The sequence below is a fragment of the Primulina eburnea genome, unplaced genomic scaffold (genome assembly GCF_022965805.1).
Source record: "Primulina eburnea isolate SZY01 unplaced genomic scaffold, ASM2296580v1 ctg884_ERROPOS889272+, whole genome shotgun sequence".
Classification (NCBI taxonomy): Eukaryota; Viridiplantae; Streptophyta; class Magnoliopsida; order Lamiales; family Gesneriaceae; genus Primulina; species Primulina eburnea.
In genome coordinates this window covers 151045-176555 of record NW_027331648.1, presented here as the reverse complement: position 1 = coordinate 176555, position 25511 = coordinate 151045, and the positions used below count along the sequence as shown (strand labels likewise).

Sequence of the window (25511 nt, the reverse complement as noted above, 5' to 3'; positions counted from 1 at the left end):
CTCAAATTCATAATATTAAAATCTTTTCATGAACTAACTCGTCATCTCATGATATTTATATGGTTTTAATTTTTTTTTGTTAAAACCGTGATTTACAAAATTTTGTATTGTTTAAGTAATGTTAGTATTTATATATGTAATTAGATTATTGTATCAATATTCTTTAAGCGAATATGAAGACTTTTTTTATTAATTCAACCGACATTTGAAGTCATGATGAGAATAATGATTTAATTCACGTTAGGTCGGGGATGATGACAACAAATCTAGCCCATCTCGTTACCATTTCTAGATTATTTGAAGCGAGGATAAAGACTTGGGTGAAGATTTAATGTTCGCAAAGTCTGAACAGATCAATTAGAAAAAATCGGGTATGAGGCTCGATGGAGACTTAATCTCCACGGAGATTAAATGGAGAATCCCCAACTAGAAAAAACAAGGATTGGGATGGAGATGGCGAAGATATCCCCACCCCGCCCCATCGTCATCCTTATTTATATACGAGTCATATAGAAGGCAAAATAAGAAAAAACATAAAAGCGAAAACATGACTTCAAATAACTAATGATAACCAACATTAACTGACACAACCTCCTTCAAGCTTGGAACAAGTTCTGTAAATCAATCTTGGACAAGAAAAACTTTTGTTGATCCTTACACAACCCTTTGGTAAAAATATTTGCCAATTGTTGTGAAGTACAAATATGTGCGGTGTGAAGACAACCAACCTTAATCTTATCTTGGATCAGGTGACAATCTATGTCGATGTGTTTGGTATGTTCATGGAACATAGGGTTGGCGGCAATGATCAAAGCAACATTATTGTCACAATATAATGTAGCTGGTTATGCAAAAACAACTTTTATATCAGAGAACAGACCAGTTATCCAAACAATCTCATATGAAGTAGTGGTTGTGGCTCTATATTCTGCCTCGACAGAAAATTTGAAAATCTTACTATGTCTTTTGGTTCGCCAATACACTAAAAAATCACTCAATCTAATGCAAAAACTAGTGAGTTATCTTGGGTCATTGAGCAAGAGGCCCAACCTAAGTTACAGTAAGCAACTTTGAAGAAATGTTGGCAAAAAATAATATTCTCATACCAGGAGACCCTTTGAGGTATTTGACTACCCGTATAGCTACATCAATATGTGAACGTTTAGGAGAATGCATGAATTGACTCAAATATTGAACTACGTATAAAATATTAGTTCTGGTAATGATGAGGTAAATCAATCGTCTCACGAGTCGGTTGTAAGAATCCGGATCATCGAAAACGTCATCGGCTTTACTAGCTGATTTAGAATTCATCAAGAGATCAAACTCATGAGTGGTATGTTTCTTATGTTGTTTATTGGGGTGTCAAATGTTTTAGCTCCTAGAATACCAGCTTCAGTAATAAGTTCTAAAGCATACTTTCTTTGATTAAGGAATATGCTATGGAACGTGATATTTCAACTCCTAAAAAATATTTCAATGGGCCGAGGTCCCAAATTCTCTCCAGCACATCAAAGTTTTCTAGTAGATATTCCTCTCTCACTGAACCACGTTTTTACCATGAAGTAATTTGGGATCCTAGATGGAAGCGAACAATGGAATTAGAACTCGCAGCTATAGATTCTATCCATACATGAGATTTCAACTCCTTGTCGCTCTCTACCAATCAAAATTAATCTCCCTCTTTTGAGGTCCTGAAATATACAACAATGCAATAAAATGTGACATAACAATTGTGGATTTTGTGAATTTGGAAATGGACAAGAGATTGAATTGAAAGTTGGGAACGTATAACATATTGTGGAGAAGAATGTTGTATGGATAGCCATAGATCCTATATTGCTAACTAGGAGTTGATTACCATTTGATAACCTTATAAAACTAGGGGAAAGACACATATACTTAGCACCATGCATCAATGAAAAATTACAAGCCATGTGTTTATTAGCTACAATGTCAATAATCCAATTTGCAACATTGCACTCAGGTATGTATAGCCATGTTTGCATTAGTGTTCGATGAATATAGATTATTTTCTCCAACAGCTGCAAAATCTCGGCCTACCAAGCAGAAGTGAAACTAGAACCACCTCCTGCAGAAATCATCGAATGAGCCTCATTGTCTCCCCCAACAACTGTGTGAGCAACAGTTCCTGTCTTATGCTTATCAAACTCTAGACCTGGATGTTTAAAGGTTTCTTTCCCTTGTTGCTTTTGTAGTTTATACCCTGGTGGATAGCATATCAATTTGAAACAGTTGGCCTTAATTATTCATTCCATCCCCATCCTTCCCTCGCTCATCACCCTGGCCTTGTTTTGAGTAAAAACCAAAACAGATTGATCAGGGAGGCAATCTATGTGATTACTATTGAGAAATTAATGAACAAGTCTGTCCAAATGTTGGTATAGATGTCATCATCAAAATCCAGCTTCAAATATGCATGTAAATATCATCCAATCTCATAAAAAATTGCAAAAATTGTTGTTGTTGATCATGCTCTACATATTTGTGCCGTAACACATTCACATGACGATAGCTTCTTGAACTTACAAAAATATACAGAAATTGAGTTATTTCCTTGAGTTAGTCTCCCAATTTCTCGATGAAGGAAAAACTTTTATCCGAAGACTAATTAAGCAACGAATAGCCAAAAATCGCAAAAACACTCAATGACCTCAACCGACTGAGTGCGAAAATCAGCTACGTTCATCAATGACTGATGGAGAATCTGCAAAAAGCCTCGCACACAATCTCCAGGGGGGAAATTCACCTGAACTTTTATCCGAATACCATATTAAGACAAACAAACTGTTTGGGAGTAAAATGATATTGTTTATATATGGAAAAATTGTGTCAATGTCTATGTACAAGCTTTTCATATATGAGTCCTATAGAAGGCAAAATAAGAAAAACGTAGAGGCAAAAACACGACTTCAAATAACTAAACCAACACAAACACAATGGCGCTTGCTTCAATGACGTCATTTTACAAAAAAATATTATATTTTAAAAGAATGATAAGTATAAATTTGGACATTCATTAAATAAATGTATTATGAAAAATAAAAAAAATAATGAATATCTAAAGAATAGTTTTTCTCTGGGGTTAGATAATATTTGTGCATGACGTAAAAATTATTTAGGCTTCACAGATATGTATGTTGTATGTTGAATTATTTCAAATTATTAAATTAATATTAAAAATTTCTGATGTAACGTGAATCGCAACTTTTACTTGAATTTATTTGTCCAAAACAATACTAATTTTAAATATATATATATATATATATATATATATATATATATTGAATTTGATTATTTCAAATTTAAGAATAAGAAACACATTTTTTAAGATGCTTTTGATTTGATTAGTATTTTTTTTAGGGGTATTTAGGAAAATAAAATTGGTTAATTATTTTATTAAAAAAATAATCTGCTTAAATGTATTTGAAATATTCAAGTCATTTTAAAAAATAAGTGTTGGCTAAATTTAGGGGTGGGTAATCGGATCGGGTTTTTCGGGCTATACCGGACCCTGAACTCGAACGGGTGCAATTTTCGAGTAAAATCGGGTAACTAGTCGGGTTCGGGTACTATTTGAACCCGATTATATTTTAGTCGGATCGGGTTCGTATATAGAGTTGCTATCTTCGAGTGCCCGATCGGGTACCCGATTGTTTTTTAAAAATAATATATATATATATATATATATATATATATATATATATATATATATATATATATATATATATGTCTTCGGAGAAAATATTATTATGTAAAAAAAAAAAAAAACTCGAACCCGACCCCTACTCGAACCCGACCTTATCGGGTACCCTGAAAAGGCGGATAGTGTCCAAAATCGGATCGGGTTCGGACAATAAAAATGATACCTGAAAAAATCGGGCACCCGATCCATACTACCCGAAATCAGAGAAACTCGACTCGTGCCCACTCTTAGCTAAATTAGATAATAAAATATTTCATTATTTTCTATACATGGCGATTATTCTTCACGCTCCTGTGAGACGCGTGACACCTGAGTAAACGTGCACCATGGAATTCAACGCCACTCGTTCCAAGTCGAGGGAAGGATAGAGAGATAACACTGACGCATCAATAGACTACGCTGACTTAATTACTGAACCTGTGAAATCCACCAATGGCGGTTGTCTCCACGTCACTCGGCGCCGCCGCCACGTCACAGCTTTCCACTCACTTCTCCGGCCTCAGGAAATCCATTCTGAAGCTCGACTACTCTAACTCCACCTCTAGCGACTCGTTGTTACAAAACGTCGATTCTCACCTCCGCAGTCGCCTCCTCCGTCAAAGCTTGCCGTGGCGTTGTTATGATGGCTGGTTCCGGCAAGGTCCATTATATCTCTGGCTTTTTTACCTTCTTCTATTATGTAGATGATGTATTATGTACATTGCAGATCTGAAATACAGGTAATCGTTGTTCTGAAATTAGTGAAAATTCGATGGATAGAACTTTTGCTTTGATAAGCCGTTCGTGTTCTGTTCTTTCTATCTTCCATCTCTGATCTCGATGTTTATTTTTTCACTTGCAGTTCTTTGTTGGTGGAAATTGGAAATGTGTAAGTATCATTTTGTCATAGGAATGTTTCTTAGTTTGTTCCTTAGCCTGATTTTCTGGCATCAAATAGTCCGAGTCTTGTGATTTATGGAGAGATTGATTCACATTACGAATTCTAAGTTATGATTGGACCATTGGATCTATGCATTAGTTTGCTCCTCTAACTTTAAAGTGTCAAAATTAAACGTTTATGAAGCTATCAAAAACTTAACTTGAAAAGTCTAAATTTACAAAGACTTTATACAAATATCTATAGCTTTAGATGTTGTGTGAGTGATGTACCATGTAATTACGTTGTCTTATCATAAAATGTTCTAGATTTCCTCTATTTTCAAGAACAATGTTACGTGTTGACATTGCTTGAATTATCAATGCACAAGACTTCTTTTCATTGCAGATTTTTATTTAAGGTTACTCGGAGATATATTCCATTTTTGTTCTTCATAAAATTTATTATAGTAACGTGAGGAGGAATTTCTTTTGCAGATGACAAGAATTGGTTTTTTCTATAATTTTTTGCTTTGGGTGCTTTATATTTTCATAGATTTTATTCAGTTAATGGTGATATAATAGATTTCATCTGTAATATGTTTCTCCTATCTTCCTTGGAGTATTTCACAGTCATATAGTGCGAGGTCTGATGAATCATTTGTGTTTTATTTTCAGGCCTTCTCTTTTTTCTCAGCTAATTTACTTTTTTCTTGAAACTTTACTTAGAATGGGACAAAAGAGTCTATAAGCAAGCTGGTTTCTGATATAAACAATGCAACATTGGAGTCTGATGTTGGTGAGTTCTCCTTTTTAATATCTCACATCATGTCTTAGAGACAAACTCGTAGGGTTTTATGTTTTCTTTAGTTTTTCCAACAATCACTCGAGCTTGAGGTTCACCATTTCATGGGATAGTCTTCTGAAAGTGAACTTGTTTCTCAAATTTTTAGCTATGTTTGATTGCAGTGTAGTTGCCTTCTGATTGCAAACAAGATAACTTAGTTCTCTCTCTTTTCCGTACCTATTTCCTTAGCTTATTGCATATAATATTTTCCCCATTGTTTAATGTAAGTCATGGTTTAATATTAATCTGCTATTCTGATATGGACTACAACTATATGAACCGAGAAGAATTCCAATCCGTTTGGAGGTAGTTGTTATTTTATCTGAACATTCTTCCCTTTGTTGATGGGGAAGCAGCATTAGCAGCATGAAATGCTTAATGTAATGAACTGAACATGTCGTTTTTTGCGTATTCTGCTCATTTTATACATAGAGAGATAAAGAGAGGTGAGTGTTGGTAGGCCATCCATCTGAGCTCATGGATGTGTTATCATTATGACATTTCGAATTGGGACCTCCGGATTGATCTTAAATTTTTTGCTTTTCCCTTCTGTAGATGTTGTTGTAGCACCACCATTTGTCTACATTGATCAAGTAAAGAACACACTATCTGATCGGGTAGAGATAGCTGCTCAGAATTGTTGGACTGGAAAAGGTGGTGCTTTTACGGGAGAGATCAGGTGTTTGCCACAGTTTCTATATGCAATGATCATGCCGATATTATTTTTCTGTTTTGAAGATGCAATAGTGAGCTTGCTTGTGACAGCAGCATTTTTCATATTTTAATCTGTTTACTATGAACAATGATTTCGATGTTTCATGGTGTTTGAATGCTAAACGTTATAAATTTTTTTGGATGTATGATGTGTAAACATGATTGCGCAGTGCGGAGCAAATAAAGGACCTTGGGTGCCAGTGGGTTGTTCTGGGGCATTCTGAACGGAGACATGTAATTGGAGAAGACAATGAAGTACGCGAAAATGGAAGATCTTTTGATTTTGTCTTATTATAAAAAATGAAAAAGGAGTATTTTGCATTAAAATTTACCATTTCCAATTCTGGCTAACTCTATTCCACTTTATAAGGCCTTATTCACCCAAATCCTATACAGTTTATCGGGAAGAAGGCTGCATATGCCTTGAGCCAGAATTTAGGAGTAATAGCATGCATTGGGGAATTGTTGGAAGAAAGGGAAGCAGGAAGAACTTTTGATGTTTGTTACCAGCAGCTGAAGGCTTTTGCCGGCAAGTTTAAACTCTCTTATCTCTCTCACTCTCTCTTTCTCTGTGTGTGAAACAAGAATTTCATGCCAAAACATATTGTTTAATCTGTTTCTGTCTTTTGCTTTTATATGCAGATGCTGTTCCAGACTGGGATAAAATTGTGATTGCATATGAGCCTGTATGGGCAATTGGAACTGGCAAAGTGGCTACACCAGATCAGGCACAGGAAGTTCATGTAGCTGTTAGGGATTGGCTCAGTAAGAACGTATCTGCTGATGTTGCTTCTAAAACTCGGATTATATATGGAGGTAACATTATTTTCAGTTTAAACCTTGAGTTTTTAGAAATTGACCTGCATCTATATTCCCATGAAAAAGAAAATTTGTACTTTTCCTACTATTACTCTGATTATTCAGTTCAAACTTCCTATCTGCCATTTGCTTAGAATGCTAGCATAGCACTATAAATATATTGTTGGTATTCTGAACATTAATGAGTTTTTTCTCAGGTTCGGTCAATGGAAGCAACTGTGCGGAGCTTGCAAAGCAAGAAGATATTGATGGATTTCTTGTGGGTGGTGCTTCCCTAAAGGTGACACTTCTATGCTTGAAGAAGAACTGATTCTACCTTTGATAATTGACACGCTAACGATGATAATAAAAGTTTGTTGGTGGTGCGATGCACTTCATTCTTTTTTTAACTTTTTGCTTTACAATCTTCTGATATGTTGATACTCACACTTACACGTGCTGCAGGGTCCTGAGTTTGCCACCATTGTCAATTCCGTTACTGCGAAGAAGGTTATGGCTTGATTGTTTGTTGGACACAAAAGAATAGATCAGAGAATCACTCGTACGAGATGGATAAATGTGTAACATCACAACCTGCCATTCCCTCATCCGGTATCTACATGACATCCTCTTATAAGTAGCGCCTCATTTTCCTTCATAATTTTGAATAACAAATATGATGAAGCGGAATCATAGAGTTCACTGACATTTTTTTCCCTGGAGCGGTTCCGTTATGGATAGTATGTAATATTCATATTAGCTAAGTGATGTCCTGGTTGATATCATACCATGATTTGTAATTTGTCTCTCAACTGCTCAAATATCCGAAAAATTATCGAGGCTATTATACTTTATTTTTCATGTGGCGTGAGTCGAGTCGAGTCAGGCATCTTGAATTTAACATGTTTAAGATCTGTTCAATTATGTAATTAAGATAGGCATCAAGTCTGAACATCTTTAATAGGAGAATCCACACTCAAAGCATATATGCTAAAGCCACCTCTGGAGTAAAAGCATCTCTCACCTTTATCCCCCAATATTAAACACTACTCCTCTGCAATAGGAAAATGAAAGAAATGGATTGGGTTTATACCAAGAGAAGGGGTCCAGAATGGAAACAAGGCTGGACTGATCAAACCTTGGCTTCCATATCCGCCCCACCCCTGCCACTCGTGGCGGTTTTCTCTATCGTCATATTCTTGTTATCATTGTCTCAATACTCTTCCTACAAAGAGCATGTACAAAATAGTGTGATAAGTTTCAAGTTATTGCTCTTCTTGGTGCCTGTGTTCTTGTTCTTGATCTTTTTCGTGCGTTCGAGACCACTATCGGGTGGGGGATTTGATTTGTCAAAGTTCTCGCAACCTGGACGCCAAGTGAGGCAGGAATTCTCCCGTGGGGTGGCGGGATTTCCGTGGGGCATGGCGGTGCTGGTGGTGGTGTTGCTTGTGCTGGTGTCGTACCAATCGAGGTTTCAATCCAAGTGGTTTCCCTTTGGCGGATCCGATTAGTTATTGAAGTACATATGGTTTGGTGCGAGTCTAAAAAGATAAGTAATCTCATTTGGTTATGTGCTAAGACATGCTATGTCGCACAAATACATCGTACTATGTCTCAATTCGGGCAGAGACAAATGTGGAAATTATATGTTCACATGATATGGTAATAAAATGTTCATGAAAATCAAGAGATTTATAAATTTCATGTCACTTGATTATGATTCGATTTTTAAAATCCCCTTACCAAAAGATAATCGATGGCCCTCACTTAGCCACCAATGATGAATGATAAAAACTTATGTGAGACGGTCTAACATGTCGTATTTTGTGAGACGGATCTCTTATTTGAGTCATCCATGAAAAACTATTATTTTTTATGTTAAGATTATTATTTTTTATTGTGAATATCATTAGGGTTGATTCGTATTACAGATAAAGATTTGTGAGATCGTCTCATAAGATACCTACTCATGATGAATTTACTTCGGGCAGCATAAGTATAAATTTGAATTGCATTGCGAAATTAAAATTAATTTTTTTTTCCTAGTATGTGGAGCTTGAAAATAATCTTTATCAACATCTTAATCAAAGATGAGTCACGAAAACAAGTAGTCGGTAGCTTTTTTTATTTATTTATTATAACTTCATCACGTTATCCCAATAGTGATTCTTTGATATTTAGTCGATTCATTAATTATTATATTTAAATAATTATTATAATGTCCATGTCGAATAATAAACAAACATAAGAAACCAAAGGAAAAGTGGGAATCTTTTGCATATTTAATTAAACAAGTAGAAGGTAACTGGTTTCAAATAAAACTCCTAATATTCAATTTAAAATCGTTTGGAGAAACAACGATGTCTATATTTTTCGAAATAATAAAATTTTACGATGTACATCTAAATCATTATGTTAGTCCACGATCAAGATGATATTTTAGGTTCATGGAATTAAATAGTCTGTGTATATAATGTTCGATTTATAGCTGCGGCGGACAACATAATTGCTTGTCCTATCCCCGCATAAATTTATGAGACATTATGATGACCAACACCACATATAATATCTAAATACTCATTTGCTAATGTACTTTTATTTAATTAAAAGTATTGTAATTAACTAAATGAGAAGGTTTCTTGTGAAACGGTCTCACGAATCTTTATATGTGTGACGGGCCAATCTTGCCGATATTCACAATAAAAAGTAATATTTTTTATCAATGACCCAAATAAGAGATCTGTCTCATAAAATACGATCCGTGAGACCGTTTAACACAAGTTTTTGCCTAACTAAATATTGAAAAGATAACAAATCAATTATATAATTACTGAATAAAAAAAGAGCGAAATTGAAAAATTATTTGTATAATATATTTTCAATTGATTTCTTATATTTTTTTTTAAAAAAAAATCAAATTTATATAATTTAGACGGAGATAATAACACTTTAAATATTTTATTTACCGACAAATAAAGAACTTCTTGAATTTTGAACAATTAACATGACACGCATTCAAATAAAAAGGATTCAAATAAAAAGGACAAAAGGGCAGTAGATCTATGATGTGTAGCGACTCTGTCGGTCTATAATATTCATCGATTAAATTTTTTAAATTCATCGATTAAATTTTTTAATCTTGATGTATGTTTTTTAACCCAGAAAGTTAATTGATATGGTTGATTAAATTTTTTGTCTGCCTATTTCCAAGTTTTGATCAGAATTCATCAAGATTTGGTGATTGGGACTCCTATGGAATTCGCTTCTTGCTTCATGGTAGCTTCTCATTGATTGAAGTCTTTTTTTTTTTTTTTATAGTGGAACAAATTGATAAAAATGAAAAAAAAAATTAAAACAAAAAATACATATATATATTGGAAATCATGGATTTCAATAATAATTTTATTGTTTACAATGATCTTAAATTTATATTTTTTTGATGACGTAAAATCTATAACTGCTATCTTTCAGTACACATTGGCTAAACTCTCAGACTAATCCAATAACTTGAAAAATCACATTATTCATGTCAACCACACTGGACAAGCCTTGTGTGACAATGTTGCCTAAGAAGGTGTTGGTAAGGGAATAAAACTCATGATCATTTATCAAACGCGGTCACGTATTCCATCAACTCGAACACCCGAATAGAGATAAATTTATACTTTATTTATTTACACATTAATTACATAAAGTACAATATATTTCAAATGAAATTATTATGGAGTGAAATTGAAATTCATCTAAATTAATATGAAACACTGTATAAACATGCAAAATAGATTTGAAGTTCGTAGTCTGAATTGCACCTTTCCAAAACGTATGCAAATCAGGCATTCAGTTAGCTTTTTTAAGCAAGCCCAGTTCTCCTAGTTTTCTCGAAATTACGTTTTCTTTGTTTATTTAAAACAACAAAATATTTGACTATATTTGAAATCCATTAATTTAAAATTATTTCATCAATCCAAATACAATATTAATGTTTCAACAACATACGATAAGTTAATTAGCAGCAAGCTTTACATAAATAATGTGATCAGTAGTATGATCTAGTGAAATTTGAATAATTAGATCGAGTGAATGTTGCAATTTCAGTATTTATGCATCTCTATTATTAAGATTCAATCTTAACTCGTTGTTTTCAATTAATTATTTATTTTTAACAAATTTAATCTTTTTTTCTTGAGAAGCTGATGCTATGTCTGTAAATAAAAATAAAAAAAAAATCTGAAATTTTGAAATTAAAGCAAAAACTTGTGTGAGACGGTTTCACGAATCGTATTTTGTGAGACATATTTCTTATTTAGGTCATCTATGAAAAAGTGCTACTTTTTTTATACTAAGAGTATTACTGTTTATTGTAAATATCGGTAGATTTGATCCGTCTCACAGATAAATATTAGTGAGACCGTATCACAAAAACCTTATCTGAAATTAAAGACCAGCCTGAAAAAAAAAGTTGGCAGGACTTTTAACTCAATTTTGACAAGAACATGCGGAAGAACTGTACAAAGGTAAACATAAAGAATGAAAAAAAAATCACTTACATCAACAAAATTGTATTAATAATTAATATTTACAAGGATCCATTCCACTTCACCTTTGAGATCCAGAGTAGATCCAAATATTTGACGATCAATATATTCACAATAAAAGTATACTATTAGCACAAAAGTAATTTTCTAATTACAAAATAAAAATCTGTAACAAAATAAGACTTCGATTACTCACACAAATTTTACGATAGTATATACTACAAAATCTTCTAAAATTTGAATAACTACTCCCACACTGAAGTTTGCCTGAATTTACAGGCCAAACAGCTATCCATAATTTTGAGGAACATCATATAAAACCAACCATCAAGAAAAGTAGACTGATACCGCATCAGAACAAGCAACAGCACGATCACGGCCGCCACGCCCCACGGCGAGCTGCCACCCTCCGACGGCTGCAAGTAAGACGCCATCTGCCGCCTCTCCCAAGGAGACCTCCCGTAGAACCACCACCCCGGATTCTCAAAACTCGATAACCACTTCACAGCAAACACAAGAACCAGTGGCACTGCCATCAGCACCCATCCCATGTTTTCTTCTGTGGATTCCACCACAGATTCGTAGGAAACGTACCATTGGAGACCGAGGAAGACGAAGATCAGGGCCAAGATAAGGAGAACAGGATATGGTAGAGGGTTCAGAGAGAAGGCATCTAAGATTGAAGAGGCCGTGCTCCTTCTTTGGTAATTATACATGAGTGCGAGTCTGAATTTGATCACAATTTGATATGTATTTGTGGACTCATTCTATGGTAGCTGAGAAGGGTGGCCTAACTATTTATAGCACTCAATAGCCTACTTTTTTCAATGTAAAAGAGAGTACGTTATGATTTTGATATGAAATTAAAAAAAATTTGTTAGAATTTTATTTTTTATGTTTATATAATATACTTAAGAAACATAAATGTATATTAAAAAAATAGTTAAAAAAAAGAGTGGTAACTCTGTTGTGCAAGTATCTCATGAATATATATCCATGAGATTGACCGACTAGATCAATATTTAATATGAAAAGTAACAAATCTCAAATTATTTTTGACAAAAAAAATGATATATTTCATTCAAGTAAGCGTATATTATAAAATATTTTTCATAACATAACTAAAAAACATCAAAGTGAAAAATAATATTATAAACGTAAAAAGTAATATTTTTCATGGGTCAAATGTTTTTCAACCAGATCAACATATAATACATAATATTTATTCATAACATAACTAAAAACAATGATATTTTTACATTGAAAAATAATATTTTGAACATAAAAAAATTATAATTTTTATGGATTGACTCATATCGAAGATCTGTCTCATAAATTTAACATGTGAGATTGTCTCATGGAGGTTTTTGTGAAATAGATAAGAGCTAAAACTATTACTCCAGTTGACTTAACTCGTTAATAACATGCAAATTATTTAGCTATGTGAAAGGTGAACTACAGTAAAATTTAATTTAATTTTTTAATTTTTTTTAAAGTTCAATTACAAACTATAGTTTCGATATTACATTGAACAAACTATTATATACGTATGTGCATATGATTTTACTTTAGTGTGTGTGTGTCTATATATATATATATATATATAAGTGAAATTTACGCTTTTTTTTTTTTGTAGATTTTATAAATAGAAAGAAATTCAACAGGATGACGAACATAAAATGCCCCACAGCTCCCTGGAATTCCCCAGAATGTGGCCGTTTGTTATTGGATTAGGTTCACTTTTTCCAATTTCTAAAATCTTCTGCCAAGAAAAAATTGCCTCATTCCCGGACCTACTCAAATATGATGATTCATCCTAAAAATTGCCTCATTCCCGGACCTAGTCAAATATGATGATTCATCCTTTATTTCTTCATAAAAGGGTTATTAAGGATATCATTATATATTTACGATTTTAACGCATATATATATATATATATATATATATATATATATATATATATATATATATATATGACATCATATCAAGCCAATGGTTGTTAAAATCATTGACCCCATCAGATTATTGGGCCTACTTCATTTCCACCACTCAAGTGATCATTGGTGCCATTTGTTAAGAATAAGTTTGATGGCGTATTCATTATGCTTATAGCCGCACATTTGTTGCTTCTTTTGCTGATTAAAACCCCCATAATTTCAGTGGCCAAGCTTTATGTTGCATAAAAATCTGACCCCAAATCCAAAAAATTAGACTATTACCTAGAGAGCTCCAATTAATCAAACAGTTCACTATCAATTTGTATAATCTATGTTGATCCACGACTTCTTTAAATGTATCTATGTTGAGTTGATTCTAAGTTGCAGGCCCAGATTAAAAGTAAAACAGCAAGTTAAGGGAAGATTTGATCTGATCTCTTTAAAACACCAGTAGATTTTAACAATCGTAAATTCCACTTAAAATATGAGGAACAATAGTGAATTTCACTGGAAATATGAGAGGTGGAGATGGGTTTTATACCCAACAATTATTTCTCTCCAAGAATGTAGCAAAATACTAGAAATTGACACTATTTTACATAACATGTGTTACAACTCAAAATAATATCATAAAAAGTTTCTACTTTCTACTCTTTGAGAGAAGGAAAAGAAACTACTGTACGTCATATTTAAATTTCTCTCTCACCTCTAACAATAAGCAGGGAATCTCGCGAATTTGATAAGGATAGGGCGATATTTGCCTGTGTTAAGGTTCCATGAAGCTCTAGTTGGTATTGGCATGGTTTTCCCACGTACTCGAAGCATCACCAATCCACATCTCGTTTGAGTAAATGAACAGGTCCATGTTTGTAAAAGAGCCGAAGAGAGTGAAATCAAACTTTCCCTTGGAATTGGAAATTAAGTTTGTAATCATGTTGCAAGGCTGCCAGAGTGCTTCTGCAAGGTCCCTCTGTAAAACAAGACAGCAATGTTCAGGCACACGCATCACTAAATTCTTGCTTTTATTTTGTGTTGCGAAGCACTTAGCTGGTGTTTAAATATGAAATTTAATACAACAGAAATGTTCACCTTCAAAATTGGTGTGAAGAAGTTGAAGATCCTCCACTGAGCAGGAGTCCACTAAAGCATAGATGCCAGGTTTCAATGCTTCATCAACTTCCCTGAAAAGATGGAAAAACAAGCTTCATTTATTGCAAGCGACCATGTGTGGATGTGAAAGGCAGAAATGGAACCATTGCAGTTAAGGTATAGCAAACTGAAGATGCAGATTAGAAAAGCACCTTCTTATGCCTCTTTTAGCTGGTCCATGTCCACAATAAACCCATATGTAGCGGGACAAAAACTTAAATGCATGTAGCCCAAATACTTCCTTCTCCTGTCGTACCTGTAGTATACAGCAGATGAGTAAATTCACCGCAATAAAACACATAAACAGCAGGCTGGAGATATGTCTACATATACAACAGGAGATACAGCTAATGTGCCTGTGACATTTTTCAGCCCAGCCATACAAAATATAACTTAAACTCGACCCTATTAAATGTCCCACCATTCTACAAGGTGTTTAATGTTTCAAGAAAGGCTGTCTATTCTCTCGATTCTTGGAAAGATTCTTAATTTCATAAAAAATAATTTTTTTGACATTCACTCAAAATAGGCGTATTATTACAAAATATTTTTCCATTACATAATTAACAAAAAATGATATTTTTGCTTTGAAAAATAATATTTTAAATATAAAACATCAAATATTTTTCAATCAAATCAGCATATATTACATAATATTTTTTCATAACATAACTAACAAACAATGATAATCTACATTGAAAAATAATATTTTGGATATTTTGGACATAAAAAGTCATACTTTGGAAATATTCTAAATTTATAAGCCAGGAGATTGAAAAACGCTAGAAAATAAGAAAATTCTCAGCCAAAAACCTTTCCACCCACCATGCAGTTGTTTTTGGCATTATGTAAATCAGTGTCACTTCTCAAATGACTAACTTCAACGTTAGCTGCGGATGGACCGACTCTAACAGCGATAACAAGCAAAGAAAGATCACACAATAGGATCATTTAGAAAGCCAAAGTTGGTATCAACATGCATCACTCACAATGATGCTAAGCAATTACAAGTCAGATAATCAAAAAAATTTCATAGTAGGGACACCAATGAACACAGATAATAACTAGCAAAGAATGCTGCCAGACTGCGAGATATATTGATAAAACAAACCTCTTCATACACTCTCCGTAGGCTACTGGCACATTCTACTGCTTTGCTTACTTCCCACGCGTAAGTGGCTCTTTCAACAACTGGATCGGTATTCACTATCTCCAAGCTATGAAGAAGAACACTAACTGAATCTTCAAGAAGAGATATGAACTGCCGGGTCTCACTATCAATGAAGAGGAAAGGGATTAAGATTAATAAAGACGTGTTTTGGTGTCTGTGTTTCAGAAAGTTAGTACAGGGGGATGACAAGGGTTCAGAAACAAGGAGAATACTTTTTGTGATGCTTAAGAGTGGTGCACAACAGACGACAACATGCAGAATATAGCTCTGTTGAAAAATTTTGGTCAGCATTACTTTTGGTTCCAGATGCAGTTCTAACCGGAGCTTCAGAGATCTGAAGACTGAGAAAATATTGAAAGAGTGGCGCAGGCACACGCAGGGACTGTGCAATATGGTAAGCCTCTACTCGGAAGAAGGAGGGTTTTCCATAAATTTTTGTCAGTACTTCAACACACATGAGAACAACCGATCCATGATCAGGACCCCCATAAGCCTTGATGGAATCAACACATCCACAAAAGATACTTGGGGCCTGCAAATGCAATATGACATTGAAAAGACATGCAACAAAGTTCTGGATGTGTCTTTTGATCATACTCAAACGTCTATGTCCTGCAAACCACACAAACAGAAAACGGAACATCAATAAAATGATACACCAAGTAGACAACACAAAATCCAATGGCTGGTTGAGTGAACTTGTTTTAAATCCATCGAGCCTCCCAACATAGGTATGAATAGATAGAGAAGCCAGCAGAGAGGGTCAAGCATGACTGTTGATACGAAATATAAGACAGCATGACCAGAAGTGCCACACCAGAACAAAGAGTCGGTGGAAAAGCTATTTAGGGTAAAATTAGCAGCATGATTTTTTGTTCTCAGACTTTATCCAAGTTATTGTCACCCACCCACCCCCCATCCACCGTGAAGCCTGTCACCTACCAATCACGTCAACCTTAACAGATGGATAGTAAGGTCATTTCTTAGGAAGTAGTAAATCGAAGTAGAAAAGTAAACTGATTGCAGGAATACAACACAAGGAAATCAAGGCCAAATGATCAGTTTCAATAAACCGTCCATCCCTTAAATGATGGTGAAAAATGATGCTTATAACAAACCCATTGCATGTAAACAAAATGCAATAGCAATGACAGCTCAATTAATTAAAACATTGCACCATAAACAAGATGCAATAACAGCCGAACTGATTTTCAGAATTACCTGTTACAAATTCCAGAATCAAATACAAGCAATCAATTCCTGCTGCCAAATCAGCGGAAATCTCTCCTCCATCGGAACTTCCACAACGTATTTCATAATTTGTCATCAAGCCTTCCTGCACCCCAACTAAAGCTCTCTCTACAGCCTGAATGGCTGATAGTAAGTGCAACTCAGATGATTTCCTGATATATGATGTGAATGATATCCTCAGCCTTCCCTTAAGCTCGATCAGTTTACTTGTTTCCTGATAAAGATAAGATTCCACAGTACTAGCCAGCATTTTGACATGCAATCCTCTCTCCCGAGAAGTTAATGTTGCTTCCTTTCCCTGCAAAGAAATGCATTTTCCAATTGCCATAATGTGTAAGCCAACCAGCTTGACATACAAACCTCTGGACAATGAAGGATCAAATTGCGAAAAGTAACTGCCCAACTCTTCAAGAAACTTAACAACACCAAGTAACCAAACAAAGGCGAGTTGATTGGTCATTTCATAATTGCTTGAGAATTCCAAGAGTACATGTTGAGAAATGTTTACTACAATAGGAACCCAGCCCCAAGATATTGAATTAAGGTTGATCTGCAAATTCAATCTCAAAACAGCTGAACAAGTAATAAAAAGTTGTTGGAGAAAGAAACCCACATCAGCATTTTCACCCCTCAAAAGCTCCAACAATAAATTCTTCTTCACACAATTTTTCTCAAGTTGAACCTCAGTCAACAAAGCTTCAAGCTTAGTGATTGCTGGGTGGGGCGCTCTCTTCAAATTACACTCCACAATATCACCCTTTATATCAGATGATATCATTTTTTCATTAGGGTGCATCACTCCCTCACCTGAAGCATCAGTGGAACAATCATAGCCACCAGTTGAGGACTCTCTAGTTCCCAATACATTATTGTCGCATATTGGCATATTGAGAACTGTATCTTCCTCAAGCAAAACAGCTTTTAAGCAAAAAATTATGAAATCGACGCACGTATGAACCCATGAATCAATTTTGGTCATCAGGTCAGCATTAAGACGAGAAAGCTTTATTCTGAGATCACAATTGACTGCATTTATGTCAACTAACGCGGAAGCCAAGCCCCAAAAAAGTCCTTGAAAACAAGCCATTATAGCTGAAAATTTATTTAGCTCCTTAAATCCAGCTAAACGTTCTAATTTCTTGTCTACACATGTATCCACAAAATCTTCCAATATTTTAGCTACATGGATGACACTTTTCCCCGCAACCAAATTCTCATGGTGATTCACTACACCGGTGCACTCTGATAGGTCAGACTCCTTGGTGTTCAGCTTCAATTCTTTTCTCTTTCGATGAAGCTTCTTCGAGGATATGTAGGAGTTAAAAGCACGTGCAAATTTATCCCTACTTACTATTAGCAGTGCATTAGATGTATGATCCATCAGGGAACAACTAGGAAATTGCATTTCAAAGGAAGTATCTTCTTGAAATGCACATTGAAATCCAATAACCACAAACAATGACTTTGGAAGCCAGGATAGAGGAAACGAGTATTCAGGAAGTTTGGAGGGGAGTTCAGGTTGTCCATTGATGTTTTCTTTGTAAGAAGCTGCCGTTAAATTTTTGAGAACCCTTCGACATAATACAAATAATCTGAAGATCTCGTGAGTACTCTGCATATTCAATGCACCATGCCACCGTAACAAGCTGCCAACCAGGAGCCTGTATTGCAAGGTTACTAATTATTCCATCAATGTTGGAGGAAAAGATGAGAATAATTGACAGAAAATGTCAAATAAAGGCATTAATTATGTTCAAAATTCATTGTATCGAGGGTAATTTCCAAGTGTACAAGTAGATGGAGCATATAATGAAAGTTGGGCGGCCCTTTCCTTCATCTTATCAAATACTTCATCAATAACAGTCACATGTATTTTCTTTTATTATATCATCACTTGTGCGCAGGCGCAGACACTCACCATTCACCCATCAACAAAAAAAAGAAGAGTAAAGGCACCAATTCTAAATAGGTGCAAAATAAGATACGACCTTTGTTCAGAAGCTGCTACATGAAAACAATCCCAACCATGTCAGAAAATTGCCAGTTTTGAATTGTGATGTGTACAAATCACAATGTTAAACTGATGCATAGAGGGCTCTAATAAAATTAAAAACCTACATACTTTTATGAAGTATTGACTCCTAATCTTTATTCCAGACATGTAGCAATCAAGAACAGTGAATCTCCCGTCCTTTTGAGATTGACTATTTCCAGAAGTAGCAGATAACTCCACACAAGAAAACATTACATGTACCATATCTTTCGATTTCAACAACAGAGAAACCATCTCGAATGATGAACACAGTATCAATTACAAGGGATTGCTATGTAAATCAGTTAGAATATGTAAGGAAATTAAAAGTCAACACTATACCTCTCGAGGTTGAGGATACAGGTGATATACAATGATGATGATCTCAATCTGAAATAGTCTTCAGGCATCCACATCAAAAGGGTAAGCAAAGACTGACATTTAGAAAGGTTGACATTAAAATGTTCACTGCAAGATTCATCTGGAACTGTGTTGGATTTTGTTCGTGGAAAATAACCAATTCCTTCAGTAGATAAATTCCCAAATGCAGAAATAACGTCATCCCAATCAGGCGATTCACTCAGATCAACTTCAGGTGTGACAGATAAGAATAATGCTGACTTCTGCAAAATTGTGCAAAACCTTGATGCCATGTACCTGCAAACAAACTACGATGGCAAACAGTTAGGACATAACATGGTTAGAGGAAAACACCCACAAGTTGCAAAGAGGTAATAAAGGAAAATGGAAGCAAATAAGATGCATGCAAGTAGCAGTATGCACAAATGCCCTTGCAATATCAGTGAGAAGTTTTCAGGAAGCACTATAAATCCTAGAAGAGCCGATTTTCCAGGTCTTAAAGTCATTTATATTCTATGGATATGCTACAGTCCCTCTTTCAAAGCCACGTCACGATTTTGAATTTCATTAATGCTAAAAGACTTCCTAGTAGGCTAGAGATTTGTACAAGAACATGTTTTTGAACAAGGCAGCTTCCTAAAATAATTTGTTCAGCTAATCTGCTTCAGTGACCTATAATAAATATATGGTTCATCTCGTAAAAAGTTTTCTCGGTCCACAGCTGGATGAATACAAAATTTTCAACTAGATGTCTGTAGTCTGTACAATGTCTAACAATTAAGAGAGTGTGCATAGAGGAAAATAATTTATAAAGGACAGGAGAGAAAAATTGCTGACATTCTCCTAGATATTATCATACCCTTTGTTCATATGTGATGGTGTTTCTCAGAAACTCCAGGGCAATTTGATGCGCACTGACTTTCTTCATGTGGCCAGGCTTGCCGATATTATGAAGTTTAGAGAGACCAACAGCATTTCTTACATCGGAAATGGAAGCCTTAATCAGAAGGGAGAGAAAATTCTTCAATTCCTTCCTGGTGGCATGAGAGTACCATACATCAACATTTTGGCAGATGATCCACCATAATGCACATGGCAATGATTTTTCATTAATGAAACCTACAGAAAAATTCAGACCATTATTGCTCAGGCATTGGATGAATTTGTCATCAATTCCAGCATCAACTGAGGAAGTAGATATCAAGTCCTTAGATACTGACGAAAGAAATTCCATCACAAATTTTGTCAGGTCTGCAGCTTCTTCCTTCATTTCTGAGACGTGCCTTGTCCATTTCCGAATTCTCTTAGGAAATGAAGATAGACCAGCCTCATCTTTCAACTTTGGCTGATTACAAGTTTGATTCCAGTGAAGCACATATTCAGAAGACGCTGTCAACTTATTCAGATCAACAAGTCTCATAGTAGCCATGGCATTTAATATATAGACCAAAGGTGGGGAAAGCACTGCAGAATTTTGAATACAAATGCTCGAGAAAGAACGTATAACATCAAGGAAAGAACCTGAAGGTTGGAGGATCAAAGAAAAAGAGCCTTTGTCAGCCAAGCCAGACAACTCTAACCAATCCCTGGCAGAGTGCAGGGTAAATGAATCACCTATTAGTCTAGACATCTTTTTTGATGTAGCAGGAGGTATCAGGCTGATCACTTGCTGAAATAAGCTTCTGCAGGACAACAACAAACGACACAAGAACACCAGAATCCAGCACGTGGACACATTCTTACATTCAGTGCTATTATGTAAAGCTCTTCCATCAACAACAATGGAGAAATTCTTGATAGTATAAGACTGTAGAGGAACCACATTACTCAGACTAGAACTTATCATTTCTATCAAATTCTTAACAGAAACACCGACAAGATAACTATTCCCAGAATTGATAGTTATCGAGTCCAAAATGATCACGTACACCTCAGACAAGGCCTTGCCTAAGGTTTCAGCTCGCAAATCGAAGTGCTCAGAGTTAAAACACAGCAGTTTTGGTTTAGAAATTTCATCTGCACCAGCCAACTGATGCTCAAACTTCATCCACTCTACTGATTCCATAATATCAGAACTTAACTGGTGAATGCATTCGGCAGTTTGCCCTTCTGGTATAGTTTTAATAGCATTACTGAGGGAGAGCCTAAATTCTAATGAGCATAAAAGCATGTTTATCGCATTCGAATAGGAAGAATGGTGCAATGGAGTCCATGATTCATCATCCCCAAGAATTGATATAGACCGCCTCACTGCTTTACAAAGCGCAAATATAGAAGAATTCACCTACAATAGCACAATATATTAGTACAGAAATTAAAATACAAAGTCCAGCATCAAAACAAACCACCCCCCGCTCCCCCTAAAAAAAACCAAAATTTGAGTGCAGAATATCAAGAAAGAGAGTACATTTCATACTTCCTTTTTCATGTTAAAGAAAATCAAGTATTACCTTTAAAAGAAAACCAAGTCAGAGAAATACAGTTGAAATCATAGCTATCGGACTAAATTATAAGACGTCTGTTTCTCGAAAAGGCAAAAGGCAATGAATGCATCATCAACTCCTAAACATGTTTTAATTGTAGACCATTCCGGAATTAAGAAACTCACACTTCAAATCAAAAGAAAGCATGCAACTAAAATACGGCTTATATCTCGATTTTGCATGCAGTACACTTTATAATTTCCATAACCTTCTATGATTACGTGAATTTATAAGAGATTAAAACAGGAGGTTCTTGCACCAAAACCAAATTGTCAGTGACCAAAGTTGTATATGTGAAAATTTTCAAACCTGCCGAAGTTCGCCATACAGATCAATTAGTCTGCATCCCAGAGTCAATATCTCAAAGGACAGAACAGGTTGATCAAAAACATCCATTGATCGATAGCTGCAGTTCATAGAGGTCAAAACCAAAGTCCATAAGTTCTCTAGATCATCTCCAACAACCTCATACTCAATATTTAATAAATGATGTGTGGTGATAATAAGCTCCTTTCTTGCAGAAACCAGTAATTCTCTAAGTGATCTCTCATCTGAGCCATAACATGATAGCTTTGGGTGAGTGATTTTGGCAAATAACAACATGACCACGTCATATATTACCTTCAGAAATTTCCTGGAAGCCCCATCAGAGGTATCCTCTAATCTGAGGTATACCTTCTCAGTAAAGACGCTGTATAGCAACATACTGATGGATCTTAGTGTGTTGGAACTATTCAATAATACAGATACTTCTTCAACATCAGATTGAAGAAATGTATTTACATTTGCCAATAAATATTCCATGATCTGAGCAAAAAAATTAAAAGCGCAATTCCGCAGTTCTGCATTCATCACATGGCACTCAGAATTCTCTTTCGTAATTACTATTCTGCTCTGAGAAATTTCACTTGGAACTCGACCAGTCGATCTGACATCAGATTGCCTAAAAACTCCTACACTGAATGAAGCTCCTTTATGCTTTGCAATGCAGCTAACAAACAAGTGAAGCAGCTGTCCTAGACCAATTAGTGCAGACTTATTCGTCTCCACCATTGTTTCCACTTTATTGAATAGATGTCTATGATAACTTTTATTGACCAATATATCCTCCCCAAGTGTAACATCAGAAGCATTTATGTATCTAACAATACTTTGTAAGCTGAGAAATCCATCAATATGAGTGGAGTGGAATATCCCATGGGCTAAAACATCTTTAATCAATTTGGATAAATTATTGTTCCATTCAATATTATTTCCACAAGGATCACAATGCAGTACATGTAACAAGTGCAGTAAAGGTTCACTAAGCTTATCAATGAAATCGCGGAAACCATTTTTACGCGTTGGATGGACCCTCAAAAATTTGGCAAATGGCTCCAGCAAACAATAAGATAATTGCAAGACGAAATTTCCCAGCTTGCTGCCATCAAGTTGGCCCTGGATAATTTTCAAGATGACTTCAAGTAATTCATCAATGACAAGTATCCACAAGTCTAAATTTTCATTTGCAACTCCGCCATGGAATGAGAAGATAAACTTCATACAGCCAAGAACAACATCATAAAACTCCAGTTGCTCATCAGAAAGTGTTCCAGCATGGCAAGAGGAAACATCATTTACATAAGATGATGCATCCATTGTAATGCAACGAACTACCCGTAAAAAATCCTTTGAACAGGTCAATGAAATATGAAGGTCTTTTGATTGCTCCAAGCAGAAATGTAAAATTTTCCAGCATCTAAAATCCAAATATGACCCAGAAGTATTAAACTTACATTTGTTTTCTTCATGCCTTATTTTCTTTTCAGAAGCAATTAATACTGAATGAACCCAGTTATTTAGGTAAACTAATGTCCTTGAAGTGTTCATCACCTGCGAACACCGACTAGTATCACACATTTCCCCGACACTGCTTGTTTTTGCATAATCAAATGCTAAACCAACCTTCCTGCATTGTATTTCTGTTTTTCATCAAAAACTTGTCATAAATCCAGCAAACAGTTAATTTCCAAAACACTAAAAAAGAGCCCTATAATAGAAATAAGTTTGAGGCAAAAATACAATATCATTTTCTTTTAAAAAAATATGATTAGAAAGGTAGATTGTGTAAAAGCATAAACCGAAAAAAAATACAATATCTGTTTTTATTTTCCAGAGACTATTTCTCATCCTCCAAAATAAAAACAAATACTACCATTTATATTTATTCTTTTTCTTCAAAACAAATTTTCCCTCTTTTTCACATCAGTCATCACAAAACATAATTATATTTTTCTCCACCATTTACAAAAAATACTGTATCATCATATCATATTATAAACCAAGTTATATTATTTTGAAAATTATTAAATAAGTTTATCCAACCATTCCTGACATGATTTGACAGCCAATTAACAAAGTACGTTTACCCAAAACAAAACCTATCTTTGTTTTCCCAAAACATCATCCCATAACCAATCCTTAAAATTCTTACCCCAAAACTCCCGAAATAAAACCAAACAAGGCAATTATTTCTCTCGTTAAATTTCAGCAGGGACAATTAATAAAAGTTTTATAGAGAATTAGGAATTTAAGCCTATCATAACGCAAACTATCCACACTAAGAAACTAGTGGCCTGTAGTTTTTTTCACTGTTATGCGTTTCTGGTAAGATAAAATCATGCCCAAATGATAAATACAAACTATATTTCATCACTTCCGGAGTGCCAAGATTGGCAGTAGGCACCATTGAAGATATAAGCATCTCAGGGTATGATCGACTAATAGCAATTCCAAACGCTCTTCACACTGCTAGTTGAAACACCGTGCAGTATGACATGAATAATGGCACAATGCTGGTAAAGCTGAAGTTTTTATATTCATAATTTTTAAAAGTGATAAAAGTTTATAGAAATTCGTAATTTTACAATTACACAAGCATTGAGAAGCGACACAAACAACAAAAACCCAGTTAACCCAAAAAAGGGTACCTTAAAAGGTCGATATTTTTGTCCTGGAGCGACAAAATTAGCTGCAAATTCCTCCATGGAGAACCTTCTTTGAGGTAGATGCTTCCTTCGTCGTTTTCCTCCACTCTTTGACAGGAAAAACGAAGTTTTGAAGGTTGTCCGCGGAGATGGCGCTCTTCTTGTTCTGCTTCGACATTGTCCGCGATAAATTTCTTCCTTTTCCTGATTTTCTTCTTCTCTATATAGTGTTTTTGGGGTTCGGAATTCATGTCTTCTACCTCCATCGTTGGTTGCTGATTTTGCTTATACAGAGGTCGTGGAGGGAATAGTTGGGGTTTCGGGTTTTAGCTTCAATTCTTCGTAGCGTCGAGTAAGTCCATATAAATAATCACAAAAACTAGTTCTTAAACCCTCAATATTATTTATTACACAACTATTCTTTCGACACGGCCACACGTCAATTTTTTGACACATATATGCAATCCGACTTTATTTATGAAAAATATTATTATTTATGTCAAAATTACACAAGAATTATTGTGAGATGGTCTCAAAATCAATTTTGTTTGATGAATTTCTATTTGAAAAAATATTAATTTTTATGTCAAATGTATAAATTTTATTGTAAATATGAACACGATTGATCCGTCTCACGAATAAAGATTTGTAACACCATCTCACAAAATACACTCTCAAAAAATAT

General features: G+C 34.9%; 4 protein-coding genes across 5 annotated transcripts; 2 read left to right on the top strand and 2 right to left on the bottom strand.

Moving 5' to 3' along the window:
* Positions 1-4087: 4087 nt before the first annotated feature.
* LOC140822515 (triosephosphate isomerase, chloroplastic-like) lies at positions 4088-7802 on the top strand. The gene is given in 10 exon segments (XM_073183289.1): positions 4088-4309; positions 4311-4367; positions 4569-4595; positions 5312-5381; positions 5985-6108; positions 6314-6398; positions 6540-6672; positions 6786-6959; positions 7160-7242; positions 7407-7802. Coding segments are annotated over 10 exon segments (960 nt in total). The 5' UTR covers positions 4088-4159; the 3' UTR covers positions 7464-7802.
* A 19-nt stretch (positions 7803-7821) lies between these two features.
* LOC140822516 (uncharacterized) lies at positions 7822-8640 on the top strand. Its single transcript, XM_073183290.1, has one exon. The coding sequence runs from the start codon at positions 8009-8011 to the stop codon at positions 8450-8452; it is 444 nt and encodes a 147-aa protein (XP_073039391.1). The 5' UTR covers positions 7822-8008; the 3' UTR covers positions 8453-8640.
* A 3033-nt stretch (positions 8641-11673) lies between these two features.
* LOC140822518 (uncharacterized) lies at positions 11674-12282 on the bottom strand. The gene has a single exon (XM_073183291.1). The coding sequence runs from the start codon at positions 12190-12192 to the stop codon at positions 11722-11724; it is 471 nt and encodes a 156-aa protein (XP_073039392.1). The 5' UTR covers positions 12193-12282; the 3' UTR covers positions 11674-11721.
* A 1655-nt stretch (positions 12283-13937) lies between these two features.
* Positions 13938-25181, bottom strand: LOC140822533 (uncharacterized). 2 transcript variants are annotated; one of them, XM_073183305.1, is made up of 10 exons: positions 24830-25181; positions 22170-23808; positions 20237-21661; positions 19360-19685; positions 16956-18646; positions 15947-16346; positions 15675-15837; positions 14716-14819; positions 14504-14595; positions 13938-14384 (listed from the first exon to the last, which is right to left on the bottom strand). In XM_073183305.1, the coding sequence occupies exons 1-10, from the start codon at positions 25090-25092 to the stop codon at positions 14308-14310; spliced, it is 6180 nt and encodes a 2059-aa protein (XP_073039406.1). In that variant the 5' UTR covers positions 25093-25181; the 3' UTR covers positions 13938-14307. The 2 variants fall into 2 exon arrangements, with proteins under 2 accessions (XP_073039406.1, XP_073039407.1); XM_073183306.1 differs by having other exon boundaries at positions 22170-23821; positions 24830-24969.
* Between the last annotated feature and the right edge of the window lie 330 nt (positions 25182-25511).

Bases quoted from the DNA above. Each gene is read 5' to 3' on its own strand.
- LOC140822516 (XM_073183290.1), top strand. From the start codon at position 8,009: ATGAAAGAAATGGATTGGGTTTATACCAAGAGAAGGGGTCCAGAATGG.
- LOC140822518 (XM_073183291.1), bottom strand. From the start codon at position 12,192: ATGTATAATTACCAAAGAAGGAGCACGGCCTCTTCAATCTTAGATGCC.
- LOC140822533 (XM_073183305.1), bottom strand. From the start codon at position 25,092: ATGGAGGTAGAAGACATGAATTCCGAACCCCAAAAACACTATATAGAG. The intron at 18,647-19,359 runs GTATAGTGTTGA...CTTGCAATACAG, and splicing joins TGTATCCTCAACCTCGAGAG to GCTCCTGGTTGGCAGCTTGT. The intron at 14,385-14,503 runs GTGAACATTTCT...CTTGTTTTACAG, and splicing joins TCTTCACACCAATTTTGAAG to AGGGACCTTGCAGAAGCACT.